Source organism: Rhinatrema bivittatum, chromosome 1 (assembly GCF_901001135.1).
Source record: "Rhinatrema bivittatum chromosome 1, aRhiBiv1.1, whole genome shotgun sequence".
Taxonomy (NCBI): Eukaryota; Metazoa; Chordata; class Amphibia; order Gymnophiona; family Rhinatrematidae; genus Rhinatrema; species Rhinatrema bivittatum.
Window position 1 is genome coordinate 689,044,791 of NC_042615.1, and position 18,506 is coordinate 689,063,296.

At 42.6% G+C, this 18,506-nt stretch overlaps 1 protein-coding gene across 2 annotated transcripts in view; it reads right to left on the reverse strand.

The window, feature by feature from the left end:
* The window catches only part of FAM169A (family with sequence similarity 169 member A), a 244,678-nt gene that overhangs the window by 24,496 nt on the left and 201,676 nt on the right, over positions 1–18,506 (reverse strand). For both annotated transcript variants that reach the window (XM_029575050.1, XM_029575058.1), the window contains exons 11-12: positions 6,814–6,985; positions 1,415–1,576 (exon numbers count right to left, since the gene is read on the reverse strand). In XM_029575050.1, the coding sequence (XP_029430910.1) occupies positions 1,415–1,576; positions 6,814–6,985 (334 nt within the window). The remainder of the gene's footprint in view (positions 1–1,414; positions 1,577–6,813; positions 6,986–18,506) is intronic.

Here is an 18,506-nt window from a genome sequence, read left to right on the forward strand (position 1 = left end):
TAGAAGTAAGATCGCAAGTTGTGGCCACTCTGGATGGTATGATTAGTTCCATTGTAGCTTAACAATGAATAGCTAGAGAAAAAGTGCTTAGAAACACTGGCTGCTGGCCTGTTACACTAGTAGCAATCTGGCCTTATAGTTCAACTATAATGTTCATGCTAAATAAACTAATTTTTAGCCTATCACGTGTTTCATCAGCAAAAAGAGAATGTATAATAGCCCTGTGAAGAGGACGGTAAGATACCTGTACTGTAAGAATGGATATGTACATAGTTTTACCAATCCTGTGCCACAGTGAAGGAGCCCTTGTGGACAATGGATAAAACAGTTATTCCAAGCATTCCAAAATTCTGCCAGTGACCTTCCCAGCTTCAGCTGTGCTCAATCAATTTCTGCACTCAAGAGAAAACCGCCTGTTCCACATCCATTGCTCCCAACGTACTACACGAACCGCCAGCAAAATTAATCTAGTGATTCCCTCACTTCCACAGGCTAAATTATCCTCCACCAGAAACAGAGCCTTTTCCATCATCGGCCCAAAACTCTGGAACTCGCTTCCTCATTGCCTCACCAATCAAGATAACTTAAAATCCTACAAAAAAGACTTAAAACACTGGCTTCTCAGCCAATCTTTTAAAGATAGCACTCAATGACTTTAAAAATTCTTTATATTCTGCCATTTTTCAATCTCCCTGTTACAATGATACAGATGCCCTTCAATGCTTCATGAGTTATATGTACATCTATTCAGGGTTCTATCCTGTGTTATCTTGTTATACATTCTCCAGTTGTATTTACTTTCGTTAATTTTAAATTGTAATCTTCATACATCGTTCTATGTAACATGTTGTTTCTATATGTAAACCGGAGTGAAGGCAACTCTGCTATACCTCGGTATATAAAAAAATGCTAAATAAAATAAATAAATAACTAAGCTATATTCAAAATGGTTCTTTTGTGCTTTGAATGTTTCCCAGATCTTTTCTAAATGGAAAATTGCACCAAAAAAAACCCCCACACAGTATATTTTAGATACATGCTAGCATACAGAAAAGTCACTGAAGTAGCACAAATTTGAAATTTTGTTAAACCTTCACACATTGGTTTGAAGCCGTAACATATGATATCAGTTAAAGATCAGGAAGCCCATCAAGCCTTTCCTTTTCTCCTCCTAACATATACTGCAGTCTGCTTGAATACAGGACTACCTTCCCATCCCCAAAAGTTTCAAGTTTATGTTAAGTCACCCATTAAATGGAATTAATAAGATTTTTTGCACATTTCTACATTTTTTTTCTTCTATCTTAAACTAATAAATATCAAAATTCTAATTAACCATTCATAAGTAAATGTGTATGGTTTAAAATACTCATTGCCTGCATAATTCCTTACTCCCTTTGCGTGGTTTCCACACCTTTTCAGATGCAACATCCTCAGCAACCACTGGAACTTTACTTGCAGACTCTCCATCTGAATTCTCACACTTTAACTCTCCATCAGATGCCTCTTTATCACCTACTGATGGAGCCTTTGTGTCTTCCGTTATCTCACCATTCAATGGCTCCAGTTTAGCTTCCTAGAATGGCATAAAAAAAATCAAAACTAGCAGGCTATTATGTTCACAAAATCTACATTTTATATCTAGGTACAATTCATGAAATTTAGCAAATCTGTAAAAAATCTGTAAATGAGGAAAATAGTTAGAAAAAAACTGAAAGGTGCAGCTGTAAAGGTTAAAAGTGTTCAACAGCCATGGACATTGTTTAAAAATACAATCCTAGACGCGCAGTCCATACGTATTCCACACATTAAGAAAGGTGGAAGGAAGGCAAAATGATTACTGTCATGGTTAAAAGGTGAGGTGAAAGAGGCTATTTTAGCCAAAACAAATCCTTCAAAAATTGGAAGAAGGATCCATCTGAAGAAAATAGGATAAAACATAAGCATTGTCAAGTTAAGTGTAAAACATTGATAAGACAGGTGAAGAGAGAATTTGAAATGAAGTTGGCTACAGAGGCAAAAACTGATGATAAAAACTTTTAAAAATATATCCAAAGCAAGAAACCTGTGAGGGAGTCGGTTGGACCATTAGATGACCGAGGGGTTAAAGGGGCTCTTAGGGAAGAGGCCATTGCAGAAAGACTAAATGAATTCTTTTCTTCCGTGTTTACTAATGAGGATGTTGGGGACATACATGTTCCGGAGATGGTTTTCAGGGGTGATGAGTCAGACGAACGGAACAAAATCACTGTGAGCCTGGAAGATGTAGTAGGCCAGATTAACAAACTAAAAAGAGTAGCAAATCACCTGGACCGGATGGTATGTATCCTAGGGTACCAAAGGAACTTAAAAATTAAATTACTGATCTATTAGTTAAAATTTGTAACCTATCATTAAAATCATCCATTGTACCTGAAGACTGGAGGGTGGCCAATGTAACCCCAATATTTAAAAAAGGCTCCAGGAGCGATCCGGGTAACTATACACCAGTGAGCCTGACTTCAGTGCCGGGAAAAATAGTGGAAACTATTCTCAAGATTAAAATCGTAGAGCATATAGAAAGACATGGTTTAACGGAACACAGTCAACATGGATTTACCCAAGGGAAGTCTTGCCTAACAAATCTGCTTCATTTTTTTGAAGGGGTTAATAAACATATGGATAAAGGTGAACCGGCGTTTGACAAAGTCCCTCTTGAGAGGCTTCTAAGAAAACTAAAAAGTCATGGGATAGGATGCGATGTCCTTTCGTGGATTACAAACTGGTTAAAAGACAGGAAACAGAGAGTAGGATTAAATGGTAAATTTTCTCAGTGGAAAAGGGTAAACAGTGGAGTGCCTCAGGGATCTGTACTTGAACCGGTGCTTTTCAATATATATATAAATGATTTGGAAAGGAATACGACGAGTGAGGTTATCAAATTTGCCGATGATACAAAATTATTCAGAGTAGTTAAATCACAAGCGGATTGAGATATATTACAGGAGGACCTTGCAAGACTGGAAGATTGGCATCCAAATGGCAGATGAAATTTAATGTGGATAAGTGCAAGGTGTTGCATATAGGGAGAAATAACACTTGCTGTAGTTACACGATGTTAGGTTCCACATTAGGAGCTACCACCCAGGAAAAAGATCTAGGCATCATAGTGGATAATACTTTAAAATTGTTGGCTCAGTGTGCTGCAGCAGTCAAAAAAGCAAACAGAATGTTAGGAATTATTAGGAAGGGAATGGTTAATAAAACAGAAAATGTCATAAAGCCTCTATATCGCTCCATGGTTAGACCGCACCTTGAATTCTGTGTACAATTCTCGTCGCCGCATCTCAAAAAAGATATAGTTGGGATGGAGAAGGTACAGAGAAGGGCAACCAAAATGATAAAGGGGATGGAACAGCTCCCCTATGAGGAAAGGCTGAAGAGGTTAGGGCTGTTCAGCTTGGAGAAGAGATGACTGAGGAGGGATATGATAGAGGTGTTTAAGATCATGAGAGGTCTTGAACGAGTAGATGTAAATCAGTTATTTACACTTTCGAATAATAGAAGGACTAGGGGGCATTCCATGAAGTTAGCAAGTAGCACATTTAAGACTAATCGGAGAAACTTCTTTTTCACTCACTGCACAATAAAGCTATGGAATTTGTTGCCAGAGGATGTGGTAGTGCAGTTAGTGTAGCTGGGTTCAAAAAAGGTTTGGATAAGTTCTTGGAGAAGTCCATTAACTGCTATTAATCAAGTTTACTTAGGGAATAGCCATTGCTATTAATTGCATCAGTAGCATTGGATCTTCTTAGTGTTTGGGTAATTGCCAGGTTCTTCTGACCTGGTTTGGCCTCTGTTGGAAACAGGATGCTGGGCTTGATGGACCCTTGGTCTGACCCAGCATGGCAATTTCTTATGTTGTTAACAATCCAGCTAACTTTCATAAAAGCACAATCAAAAGTGTGGCTACAATAGCTTTCTTGGAATAGCACCACACCTCGAGCAGTTTATGCTGTTTATCAAGGGTTGGATGTCCTTTAGACGAACAGACTATGCAGCAAGATTGCAGATTTTCCACGGAAGGACAAGCTTGGTCTGCTTAGTGCAATAGTTCATTCCATTCTGGAGTTTAATCCATAAACTGGACTTCTAAGAGAGTTTGGTTGCAAATCTGATTCACCTACCCAAGGTCATTCAGTAGCCACCCAACATAAACAGAGTTAATGGACATAGACTTCAGCTTTGTGTACTGCAATGTAATAGTACTTCTACATTTTTACAAGTAGGATTTCAAAATGCCTAAGACTGCATAATAAGTGACTAGGGATTTGTGCTTTACATGCTCACATCCTCTGAAGACCATTTTTCTGACACCATTTTGGTTTAATTTGAGCAGTATTTGGCACAGTGAACATCCAAAACATGTAAATTCTTCATTGAGGTGAATTATTTGTATCTAAATATGGATCCTTTTTATTGGCTATATGCAGGAGCAGCACAATCACTATTCTTCCACAATGAAGCAGCCACAAGCTACAGGAAAATGTCAAAAATGCCATTGATTTCTAAACAGGCTGACATTTGCCTGGATTAAGTTTGACTTTTTTTTTTACACCTCTCTATGCCCGACCACTCTGACCCCCTACTGCAGCACTGCACAGACACCCACAGTACAGGATTTTCTAATAAGCCCAGCAGGAAATCTCTACTGCCACCTAGATAGGAGCAATTATCTTTTCAATCAAATTACGGTGAAATTGCAATTTGTTTTTTGTTTTGTAAAATGTTATCTCGGAAAAGATTTGACTCTTGGGGTAATATTTCAGCACACCTATGTTTTGAGTCATTTATCCTGACGTGCTTTTATTTTTTGGCCTGAGTTTTCTTCCTATCCTTCTGGGCTTCAAGCTTAATTGGAACTGGCTTCTATTGGACTACACTCTTATTCTAAGCGTCCATGAAGCCCAGCATCCTGTCTCCAACAGTGGCCAATCCAGGCCATAAGAACCTGGCAAGTTCCCAAAAATTAAATCTATCCCACGTTACTGTTGCTAGTAATACCAGTGGCTATTTTCTAAGTCAACTTAATTAATAGCAGGTAATGGACTTCTCCTCCAAGAACTTATCCAAACCTTTTTTAAATCCAGCTACACTAACTGCACTAACCACATTCCCTGGCAACAAATTCCAGAGTTTAATTGTGCGTTGAGTGAAAAAGAACTTTCTCCGATTAGTTTTAAATGTGCCACATGCTAACTTCATGGAGTGCCCCCTAGTCCTTCTATTATCCAAAAGAGTAAATAACTAACTGATTCACATTTACCCGTTCTAGACCTCTCATGATTTTAAACACCTCTATCATATCCCCCCTCAGCCGTCTCTTCTCCAAGATAAAAAGTCCTAACCTCTTTAGTCTTTCCTCATAGGGGAGCTGTTCCATCCTCTTTATCATTTTGGTCGCCCCTCTCTGTACCTTCTCCATCGCAATTATATCTTTTTTGAGATGCAGCGACCAGAATTGTACATAGTATTCAAAGTGCGGTCTCACCATGGAGCGATAAGGAGGCATTATGACATTTTCTGTTTTATTCACCATTCCCTTTCTAATAATTCCCAACATTCTGTTTGCTTTTTTGACTGCCGCAGCACACTGAACAGACGATTTCAATATGTTATCCACTACGATGCCTAGATCTCTTTCTTGGGTGGTAGCTCCTAATATGGAACCTAACATTGTGTGACTATAGCATGGGTTATTTTTCCCTATATGCATCACCTTGTACTTATCCACATTCAATTTCATCTGCCATTTTGATGCCCAATTTTCCAGTCTCACAAGGTCTTCCTGCAATTTATCACAATCCACTTGTGATTTAACTACTCTGAATAATTTTGTATCATCTGCAAATCTGATTACCTCACTCGTCGTATTTCTTTCCAGATCATTTATAAATATATTGAACAGTAAGGGTCCCAATACAGATCCTTGAGGCACTCCACTGCCCACTCCCTTCCACTGAGAAAATTGACCATTTAATCCTACTCTCTGTTTCCTGTCTTTTAACCAGTTTGCAATCCACGAAAGGACATCGCCACCTATCCCATGACTTTTTACTTTTCCTAGAAGCCTCTCATGAGGAACTTTGTCAAACGCCTTCTGAAAATCCAAATACACTACATCTACCAGTTCACCTTTATCCACATGTTTATTAACTCCTTCAAAAAAGTGAAGCAGATTTGTGAGGCAAGACTTGCCTTAAGTAAAGCCCTGCTGACTGTTCCATTAAACCATTCTTAACAATTCGCTATCCTCACCCGCCTTGCTTTAGTTCAGTCACTGCAGTTAACAGTCCTCAGCCAAGAGCCATGGCCCAGAGCTCCCTCCAAAATTCAGCAGGTAGGCAAAGGCCTCAAATTTGGCCAGTGGGTGTCGCCATCCTGCAATGACAGTGACCCTCCCCCCCAGCTGCTGTGCAGCACCCACAGCTAGCCCAAGGAATGGAGATTTGACCCAAGAACTGAACTCCAGTCTTGTGTCTCTGAAGTGCTTCTTTATGTTGGAAATAAAATTACAGCACTGGCAGTCACAAACTTCCAACAATTTGTGGTTGTGCCCTGGAATTGCTCAGGGCTATCAAAGCAAACTAACTTTACAACCAATGCAAATACTAAAGACTGCACAAACTGACATTTGCCAACACTGAATCCAAATGTGGACAAAGAAACACGTTCCAAAGTCATCTACTTTTGCCATCTTATTTTTGGAAAGTTTTACATATTTTTGAAAGTAACCAAAATCTCACAGTGAAGAATCTTGAAGTCCCTGCCTACCTCTTTACCATCCTCCTTGTGAGCAGGTGAGGTGCCAGATTCCTGGGCTTGCACCTTATGACCTATCACTGCTCCTTCTTGGACTCTAGCAGTAGTTTCTTCTGCCTCTTCTTCTGTTTGACTTTCCATAGACGTTTCAGAATTGTCAGACGAATGGTCAATAGCTTCTACCCTGTAAAAAGAAAAAAAAAGACAGAATTTACTCAGAGAACTGTAACAGAAAAAGACTAAGTGACCCTAGTTTATAATGAAACAATTCAATGATATCATAGCAGCAATTCAAGGTAACTGAAAAACAAGAATTCATTGGCTATCATAATATACACCTTATACCATAGTCATGATTCTCACCAACCTTCCCAAAACTCAGGGCCAATTTCTGCCTTACCCATTTTCCTCCATCTCCTGTTGGCCAAGAATTGGAGGTCAAAAGTGAATTGTTTGTGGCATTGTGCAAAGTTTATATGTGAGACCTTGATGGCAGTCATTTCAACTAAATTATGGCTCTGAATTCAGACATCAAAAAATTGATCATCAATAAAAGCAGTGGAAAGAAAACGGACTCAAAAGTGCTGTCTTCCCACTGCCAGGCATCTCTGCTCTCTGTGTAAGAAGCACAGTGCTAGCAGGTCTTGCACACAATTTTTGCAATATCCCAGAATGCCAGCATTACATGCCTCACATCGAGTAAGTAGAGTCTTGCCAGCAAAGAATGGAAGAGGAGAAGCAGAAGGAAAAAAAAAAGAGAGGAATAGAAAATCTTGCAGAATTAGAAGACATTCCCCTGAAGAAAGCAAGTTTGCTTACCATAAACAGGGTTCTCCGTAGACAGGATGAATAAGCTCTGACATGTGGTTGATGTCATCCAATGGTGCCAAATGGACCCATCTCAATAAAAGTTTACAACTAAGCATGCATGGGAGTTCCAGCATGCCAACTGCTCATGAACGTCAACTTTCCAGGGAGGCAGACGGCTATTAAGCATGGCTAACTCATCTTGCTGTCTATGGAGAACCCCATTTATGGTAAGCAAACTTGCTTTCTCTTGAGAAAAGCAGGGCTGAATTAGCCATAACAAATGAGGAGCCCCAGGCTGAGGGATGCATAAGGGAACCCGGCTCCCCTTATAGAGAGTGGACTATTGGATGAATAGACTGTGCATAATTACTTGTCCAAGTTACTTCTCGAAAAAGATTGTCCAGACAGTAGTGCAACATGAAGGTTTAAAGCAGATGACCACACTGCAGCTTTGCAGATGTCTTCAACAGAAATGGCTCTTAGGTTTGCAACCATAGTAGCCATGACTCTTACTTGAGCCTTGACAGAATATATAATCTGAAGGACAGCCTACACATAATGCACAATACAATCCTCTAGCCAACTGGACAAAATATATTGGCAACTAGCACTTCCATTCTGTTGAGATTGAGAAGCCTGACGATGTGGTTGAGTTCTCCTGAGGTAATAGGCTAAGGTTCTCTTACAGTCCAGTGAATGGACAGCCTCTTCTTCTTTGTGCACATATGGCCTTGGGAAGAACATGGACAAAACAATGGCTTGATTCAAGTAAAAAGCAAAAACCACTTTAGGTAGAAACTTAGGATGGCTGTGGAACACCAACACTGTCATGGAAGAACTGCAGATAAGGAGAGTATGAGACTAATATCTGTAACTCACCTACTCTCCTAGCCAAAGTGATAACAACTAAAAACACCACCTTCTACATATGAAACTTCAAAGAGGCCAACTCCAGCAGTTCATAGGGAGACTTCATTAGTTATGCTAAAATGACATTGAGATCCCATGCCATAGAAGGTTTTGAAATTGGAGGCATTGTATGTCACAAACCCTTCATGAATTTTGATACTAAAAGATGAAGGCAGATAGGTGTTCCCTCCCCTTACTGGGATGCACGGTTATAGCACTAAGGCGCACTTTCACTGTTGATGTATGGAGACCCGATGAGGAGAGGGAGAACAAGTGCTGATGCAGATCCTTGGGATTACAGGTGAAAAAGTCCAAAGAGCCTGCCTGGCATCAAGATAAAAATCTCTTCTATTTAAATTCATACAACCTTCTGGTGGATGAGGTCCTAGCCAAAATCACTTTGTCCTCAACTTCCTTTGACAGTATCAAGAAGGAAACTACCAAGTGCTCAATATTCAAGCCTTCAAGTTGAGGGAGAGGAGTTTCAGGTGGCATAGATCATGCTTACCAGCCCTCTCTTGGAGGCACACCTATGCAGTTGGGTTTTCAGGATTTCCACAATGAATATGCATGAAATAGATTTGCATAACTTGTGTCCAGTGTATGCAAATCTATTCTCATGCATTTTCATTATGTATATCCCTGAGTTCAGGCAGGACCTGTATGTGTAACCATCGCCAGTGTTACCTGATGAGGTCGAACTTCAAGAGAGAAACCCACTTCCAGGACCAATGCCAATTAATTTTTATAAACTGATTCTCCACACAAAATCAAATTGACATACAATAAAATTAATTACACAGCAAAATTAAAACCATAAATAAAATAATAAAAATATGCAATTAAACTGTAATAAAAAAGGACAATGAAGTCATGGAAATGGTTCATAAAAGCAAACATCCTAATCATCAAACATTTGAATGAATAACCAGGCCTTTACCAGAGCTTGGTATTGAAAGGCCGTCATCCTAGTATGTTCCAATCTGATTTCCCATGGAGAAGGCAACTTAAGCAATTCTAATTGTGAAGACCTTGAGGCTCTACTCAATACTAACAAATTACTTAAACAGGTACCTCTCTGTAACTGCTCTGTAAGTGTCACAAATAAGCTTAAACACCACTGTAGCTTTAACTGCGAGCCAGGGCAGTTTCTTCAGTAAAAGTGTCATGTGATCAAATTTAGGTGCTCCAAAGATTACTCTGGCAGCAGAGCTCTGTAATAATTGAAGCCTCTTCAGGGCTATCTCAGTAGTTCTTAGGTATAAGTAGTTACAGTAATCAAGCCAAGAAAGTACAAGAGCACAGGAAATTATAGTAAATTAACTTTTTCAAAATAGGTTTTAACCTACGGATCATATGTAATGCAAAGAAAACAGATTTAGTTAATCCAGAAATTTGGACAGACATTGACAAGGCATATCCTATTTAATACCTAATACTTTTGTAACTCCAACAAATGGGATGTTGATACTTTTCATTTACTAAACGTCTAAGCAGCATTGGCATCTCAGGCCTGGCCCTACAATGGTTCCACTCATACCTAGCTGATAGACAGTTTAGCGTGCAAATGGGTAACTCCACCTCCAAACCACACAACCTCGCTCAAGGAGAACCCCAAGGCTCATCTCTATCCTCTACTCTTTTCAATATATATCTCCTCCCCCTCTGCCATCTCCTTGCTAAACTTGACCTTCCGCACTTCATATATGCCGATGATGTGCAGATACTTATTCCTATTAAAGACTCAATACACAAAGCTATGGAAATTTGGAAATCCGCCCTCTCTGAAATAAGCAGCCTCTTATCCAACAACTTCCTCGCCCTCAACGCTACTAAAACGGAACTCATCCACATATCACCCCCTAATATCACCCCCACCATTTTTATGACCCCCACTATCACACACAACAATGTTCCTACTACTAACCTCACCTTTCCCACCCATGTTCGGAGCCTCGGCGTATCCATTGACTATCACCTCAACTGCAAGAAATTCATCAATAATACCCTCAAAGACTGCTTCTACAAACTGCACACCCTAAAAAGACTTAAACCTCTCCTACATCTCAATGACTTCCGCACCATATTACAAGCCCTCATATTAACGAAAATAGATTGCTGCAACTCCCTGTTATTAGGCTTGCCTAAAAACACCATACAGCCTTTACAACTCCTCCAGAATGCAGCCGCCCGAATACTCACCAACACCCACAAAAATGATCACATAACTCCGGTTCTCAAACATTTACATTGGTTACCCGTAGCATCTAGAATTGCCTTCAAAGCCCTCACCCTAATACACAAATCTCTTCACAACCAGAACATGCACTGGTACAAAGAACACTTCTCATTTCACAACAGCAATAGACCCACCAGAAAACAATATCTAGCTACATTACACACCCCCTCACCTAAGCTTACTAAACTCCGCACCACAAACGAAAGAGCCCTATCCCTAGCAGGCCCGCTTCTTTGGAACAAGCTACCTACCTCCCTCCGCCAAGAAACTTGCCCAAAAATATTCAGGCAAAACCTGAAGACCTGGTTCTTCAAACACTCTTATACCTAATATACACACATACACTCTCACCCCCCCCCCCCCCCCCCCCGCAGACCTGGGTCTCCAATCCTAGCTCCTCAATTACTTCTACCCCTTATATTCACACAACCACTCTAACCCCACCCCCCTACAACTCCTAACCTCTCCCCCTCCCTCTCCCCCCACCTATTTTCCACCTCCTTTTCACCCCTCCCTCTACTCTAAACTACCTCTTCCCCCTCACCCCCCATAAAGTGAATTTATCAGGACTACATATTGTATATAAAAAACTTATATATAAAAAATTTGTTCCCAATCACGTGTATATATACCTCCTTTAATTGTGGATACCCTCCTATATATCAGAATCTCCCCCTCCCCACCCCTATATATCAGAATCTCCCCCTCCCCACCCCCCCCCCCCCCACCCCCGTTTAGATAACCTCTTTCATGTATCACACTTTTATAATTTTACTTATATAATCTAATCTGTTATTTGTATGCTCTGAATGTTCCTTATTTAATTATCTAATTACGCAAAAATTGTAAAGCCTGTTGCTGAGTTCTGTTATATGTAAACCGACGAGATGTTCCCAACGTTCGTCGGTATATAAAAGTTACTAAATAAAATAAATAAAATAAATAAACGATTACTAAATGGATGCCTATATTGGACTCCTACTTCAGAGGGTTTACTTCCAATTTATAAACAAAATAACCAAGTAGCAATCTCATCAAATTTCTGTGCCAGGGTCAAGACAAGAATCCAGAACTTGAATATCGTCCATGAAAAATTAACTACTGAAGCCATAACCTTCAATTAGGGTAGCTAGCAGAAGCTAAAAACAAGTTAAAAAGCAAAGGAGAAAGAAATGAACCTTGCAGGTCCCCAGAGGTCATCTGCTTAGATTTAGAAATTTGTTCATGCTGTCCAACCTGATAAGGAACGGAACATTTGAAACAGATCTAGAGCTCCCAGCATCACCTTTTCTTAAGAACTGGTCATATTAAGATGCACTTACTTTACCACTGGGTTAAAAGTCTTTCACTGACTCTGGCCAGCACAATTGCTTAGGGTAGCTAGAGTTTCCAACCACCACTGCAGGGTTGCTTTCATCTCCCAAGTTACTAGTACAGAATGTGACAGAAGTTGACTCAGCTGATCCCACTGAAGAGCTCTCATGTTTAGACAAGTCATGAGTTCCACATGTACCGCTACTACCACATGACACAGAATAATCAGGATTACCTGGGCCATGACTTAATCTTACTGCATTATGCTCTGAACCAATGCCCAAAGACAAATTACTCTTTCTGATGGGAGGAACACACTCCCCTCCAACGAGTCTTATCCACACCCTGAAGAACTTGATCTGGGTGGGGATGAGGATTGATTTGGTAAAACTGACTATAAAGCCTAGGGAGTCTAGCACGCCTGCTTGAGATAATCCTATCATCAGCCAGTTGTCTAACTATGGGAAAATGCATATTCCCTGGAGATGTAAATATGCCACCACTACTGCCAAACATTTTATGAAGACCCTTGTGGTCGCCAATAGGCTGAAGGGTGGAACATTGACTTAGTGTTTTTCCCTCCTTCATGAGCCTGATATATTGCCAGTATGCAGGATAGATGGGAATGTGATCCAGAGCACACAGTCACCCACTTGTATGAAGGGCAGGATTGTGTGGAGGGCTTTTATTTTGAATTTCTCCCATTAACTGCGCCCTTGTTGTCTTCATAAATCCAGGATAGGTCTCAATTCCCCTGACTTCTTGGGGATAAGAAAATAGCAGGAATAGAACCCCTTGCCATGTTCCTTTAGAGGATCAGGCTCTATTGCCTATTGCTGAAGGAGCAACTCCACCTTGAGATGAAGCTGGGCTGAGATGCATCCAAATTGAAAGCCAAACATTGGTAAAGCGCTGAGGACAGGAGAAGGGCAAATGTTAACCACATGTCACAAACTCGAGGACCCACTGATCCTTGCTGATTTCCCTCCATTCGTCGAAGAATAGCTGGATCCTTCCTCATCCCGGATGAGTTAGGATCTGAGATCAGAGGTTTGTCAAACTAAGTGCTGGCTTAGATCCTCGTCTAGTCAGAAGTTACTTCTGTTGCAGTGCAGGTGAAGTGCAATACTATTGAAATTGACAGGTAGGATGTCTCTTGAAGAGAAATAGGTAACCATGTCTCTTGGATGTCTCTTGAAGAGAAATAGGTAAAGTTGTTACCATCTATCTCACCTCTCTATCTCTTTCATTTTTGAGGCTCGCTGTTATTGAGCCCCCTTTTGGTTCTCCACCCCCCACCCCCTGTTATTTGTATTTTCTACCTTTTTGTTATTATGTAAACCGATATGATGTATACTTTAATGTCGGTATAGAAAAGCTGTTAAATAAATAAACAAATAAACAAACAAACAAAAACAAACCAATAGGAAAACGTCACGTGGACTATTCTGGCTGGTGCTCTTGGAAGTTCAGCACATTTTAATTGATCAGTGAGGGTCATGGGAATGTACCCCATTCTGTTTCGGTGTTCAGTCTGTGTGACTGCAGTGTGCATCAAGGGGATCTGCTGTTGGTCACATCAAATCAGTTGTTGCTCCCTATTCCTTACCCTCCAATACAAAGGTGTATATTGCAAGGTTGACCACTTGATCTCCTTGGGTGAATGTTCATATTCAATAAAAATGTGCAACCATTGGAGCCTCTTGTTTCTGTGTTCTTATACAACTTTATGCTATGTAACTTTTTTTTTATCATATGTTTTGTCTTGCCTATGTAAAATAAATTGCATGGTTTAATGGGAGATACATCCCATTATGACAGCTGAACAGGAGGGGAATGCAAGCTAGGGCTGAATAGACCAAAAGCTCAATTGGGGGAGGGGAGGACTACAACTCCCAGAGGGCTGAGGGAGAGGAAGCCGAACACCTGAAGGGAGAGGAAGTTAAGCATGGCTGGGAACCAGGTGTAGAGCGGATTATAAGAGAGGAGACAGACAAGAGACTAGTGGAAGTGGCAGGAGGAAGAGGTCAGCAAAGGTGGAAGTAACTAATAACCAATAGCTCCCGTAAACCTGGGTGGATGGTTGCGACAAAGGAAAACACGGAGGTACATGTGTTTTGTTTAAAAAATGTTTCTTCAGCTTTTGGGATTTTCCTGCAGAAGGGAAGGAGGCAATCTGCCTCAGCTCTGGGGAGACTCCCGAGCGGGGGAAAGGAAGGACACTGTGGGGATTTGCCTGAATTAGACCCCTGAAAGTGGGCCAAGCTTCAGGGAACTATTTTTAAGGATTTGGCTATTCTGAGCAGTGAAGCTGGGACGGGTGCAGCTGGAACTGAACTCTGGTTTGGAGGAAACGTTCTAGGACAGAGCCCGGCTTTAGCGCCCAAGTTTAAAAGCCTTTTCTGGTAAAGGCTATACCGCAGAGACCGGCATAGCCAGATGGCTCGAATGTGAAGGAGTTGTTGGTTCCAGATAAGGCCAAACTCCTGGAATTATGTTCAGGGCCAGTGCTACCACAGACTGGGGTGCAGTAGTAGGCACACCCTGGCTGGACTTTATTTTGGGAAAACCCGCGGCTTTTCTGAACAGTTCTTTGCTTAAAGCCACATCCAGACATCAAGAGACATTGGGAGACTGCAGTGAGGAACCAACGGGAGAAGCCTGGTGAGCACATAGCAACAAAAGAAGATCTACAATTTTAAACTGTTGCATCTGTCGGTGCTAGACGGCTTCGCCCCATTTGCCTCACCTTGTTTACCGCTCCTCCCGCATCCCTAGGGAAAATGGCTGCCGCCGCGTCTACTAGCCGACCTCTCTGGCATCCCCGGAATGGCTATGGTGCTGCCTCCCACCATGCTCCTCCCAAGGGCCTACTAGGGTGCGCATGCACACGCCACCCACGTCTTTATTCCAGCATTGGTGCAAACCTCGGGGGCATTCCCCTCTACTGTCATCACGCCATTTGGGTATATAGCCTGTACTAAGTTGCTAGCTCATTGAGTTAGCAAAGGATTGGTTTCGGCCGGTTCTAAGCTACTCTGCCGCTTCCGTGCTGCCGCTGGAAGCTCTCTCTCTGCCCTTCGGGGTATTGCTAACCTGGGTACCCGCTCCTCGGGGGCCCTCTGCTTTATTTCAGGTGCCTTACAGGGATCAGGTACTCGATCCCCGAGGGCCTGCTCTCCCTGCCTCGGTGCCACTCCTAACTTCTTCAACCTGGTGGAATCGCATACCAACAGCAACCATCTAGTGAGTAATCTAACTCTCAGTCTATCTCATCCACAGTTCTACCTTGCTGGGAAACCTGCACCGTAATTCCCCTATAATTTCCTCTGCCAGTTGCTAACAAACCTAAAATTAACACATTATCTCTATGCGGATGACGTACAGATTCTTATCCCCATAAAAGAATCCCTCTCAAAAGCACTCATATTCTGGGAAAACTGCCTCCAATATATCAACCACCTCCTCAACAGTCTGAACCTGGTCCTTAACGCTACCAAGACCAAACTCCTTATCTCCTCAGACCACACCTCTACGTCGCTTCATTTCCCCCACACTACCCAAATCATGGAAGTAAGAGACCTCGGAGTAATCCTCGACAACAGTCTGAACTTAAAGAAATCCATTAACAACACAACTAAGGACTGCTTTTACAAACTTCAAGTTCTAAAAAGGCTCAAACCCCTCTTCCATTTCCATGATTTTAGGACAGTCCTCCAAACCATGCTCTTTTCCAAGATTGACTACTGTAACGCCCTTCTCCTAGGGCTTCCCATCTCCACCACAAAACCACTACAGATGCTCCAGAACGCGGCAGCCAGAGTCTTGACAAACAATAACCGCGGAGACCACATCACTCCCATCCTCCGGAACCTGCATTGGCTACCAATAAACTATAGAATCTTACACAAGTCCCTCATCATAATCCACAAAACTATCTACAAACAGCTCCAGCTTGACCTTCAGATCCCACTCAGACTCCACACCTCCTCTAGACCCATCAGAGAAATGTACAAAGGATCTCTGCACGCCCCCCTCAACCAAAGCCACACGCCACACAGCCACCAAACAACGGGCATTCTCAATAGCAGGACCTACCATTTGGAATACTATTCCAGACTGGAACCCTGCCTACAAACATTTCGGAAAAACTCAAGACGTGGCTATTCATCCAAGCTTTCCCATAATCGTTCCGAATTATGGACCTTTCCATTTAACCTCACCTCGCTATATATGTAGCTAAGCTCCATCTATACATACTTATTATCTTTCTCTCTTCCTCTTTCCTTGATTCCGTCTTCAGATTCCAAGTTTGTGCCACCTTGTTAAATGTAACTTTGCCTCTTGTTAATTACCTCTTGTTAATTTGGTTGTTAATGAATGTTAACCCCCAGGTTCCTTGTAAACCGATTTGATATGATCCATGTCATGAAGGTCGGTATATAAAAGAATTAAATAAATAAATAAATAAACAAACAACGAGGTGAGAAGGGTCCCCTCTGCCGAGGGTCCTGAGACTGCTACTTCCAGACTACCTCACTACTGCCACCTTTGGTGGTACACTACAAGCTGTTTAATAAAAGAACTAAACTCTGTGTTTGTGCATCTGTGTTTAGCCCAGTACTGTGGCGCCTCATGGGGCTCCTCCCCATGGGCATGGTCATCTGCCACAGTACCCAAGAATCCACCCAAACATCGCTTAATCATAACAGATTGCTAACTCCATGGATTCGGCTCAGCTCACCACACTGCAGGCCATTCCAGGCCTGGCCCAGCGAATCTCCGAACAACAGAGTGCACTGGAGAGTTTGACTACTGCATTCAACTTGCTGCACACACATATGAATTTACCCACCACCTCAGGTAAAGAAGCTACACCGCCAGAAGTGACGGTCAAGACTATTGTACCTCTATGTGATCCTACACGCTTCTCAGGGGAGGTTTGGAGATTTTATTTATTTTATTTAACAGTTTTTTATACCGACCTTCATAGTAAATAACCATATCGGATCGGTTTACATTTAACAAGGGTATAACTGGAGTAACAATTCCTCCTCTTCATCTGCCACGATCGGGGAAGGCCTGCGCAACCGGCGCCGAGCCCCGCCGGGGGAAGGTCTGGGCTTCACTCTCCCCACCCGGGGGAACCCGGTGACGATAACGCGGCAAAAGACAGATAAGTAAAGATTGCATCTTTTAAAAACCTAAAGATGCATCTAAACAATACAAAAACCGCGCCGAAAGGGAGCCCCGCCCCCGATCCAGCTCCACCAATAGGAGCCAGCCCTGAGGGGCTTTAAATCAGCATTACGTCCGGTGTCGCGCGCCGAAGGAGCGCAACTTTGTTGCGCCCCTTCGTACAGCCCCGAGGAAGTCCCGAGCCATACCCGCGGAAGAATCTATTGCCATATATATCATTTCGGCGGCCTACATCCCGGCGCCCACCTGCACCCAACCGCTTCCTCCTCCTCCCTGCCGAGGCTTGTGCGATCGGCGCGGCCCATCCGGGACAAAAGCCTGCTCACCAGACACTCGAGGTGAGACGTGCAGGAGAGACGGGAGGCAAAGAACAAAGATACCTAAAACGAAACTAAAACTAATTAGCCACTCCAGCAGCACCCATTCAGCCTCCAGCAGCACTCATTCAGCCTCCAGCAGCACTCATTCAGCCTCCAGCAGCACATCCAGTCTCCAGCAGCACTCATTCAATCTCCAGCAGCACTCATCCAGTCTCCAGCAGCACTCATCCAGTCTCCAGCAGCACTCATCCAGTCTCCAGCAGCACTCATCCAGTCTCCAGCAGCACATCCAGTCTCCAGCAGCACTCATTCAATCTCCAGCAGCACTCATCCAATCTCCAGCAGCACTCATCCAGTCTCCAGCAGCACTCATCCAGTCTCCAGCAGCACTCATCCAGTCTCCAGCAGCACTCGTCAAGTCACTCCAGCAACCAGCATTTGTCCAGTCACTCCAGCAACCAGCATTCGTCCAGTCACTCCACCATCCCTCTAGCAATCTTCTAGTCACCCCAGCATTCAGTCTCCAGCAGCACTCATCCAGTCTCCAGCAGCACATCCAGTCTCCAGCAGCACTCATTCAATCTCCAGCAGCACTCATTCAATCTCCAGCAGCACTCATCCAGTCTCCAGCAGCACTCATCCAGTCTCCAGCAGCACTCATCCAGTCACTCCAGCAACCAGCATTCGTCCAGTCACTCCACCATCCCTCTAGCAATCTTCTAGTCACCCCAGCATCCAGCATTCTTCCAGTCAATCCAGCATCTAGCACTCATCAAGCCACTCCAACACCCAGTAGTCATCCAACAATCTTATCCACCTGCAATTTCTTCGTAAAAAGACAGCATGCTACAAACTTTCCCCATTCAGATCATCCCTCACCTACTCACCCACAGAGCGAATACACCCGTGCTCAA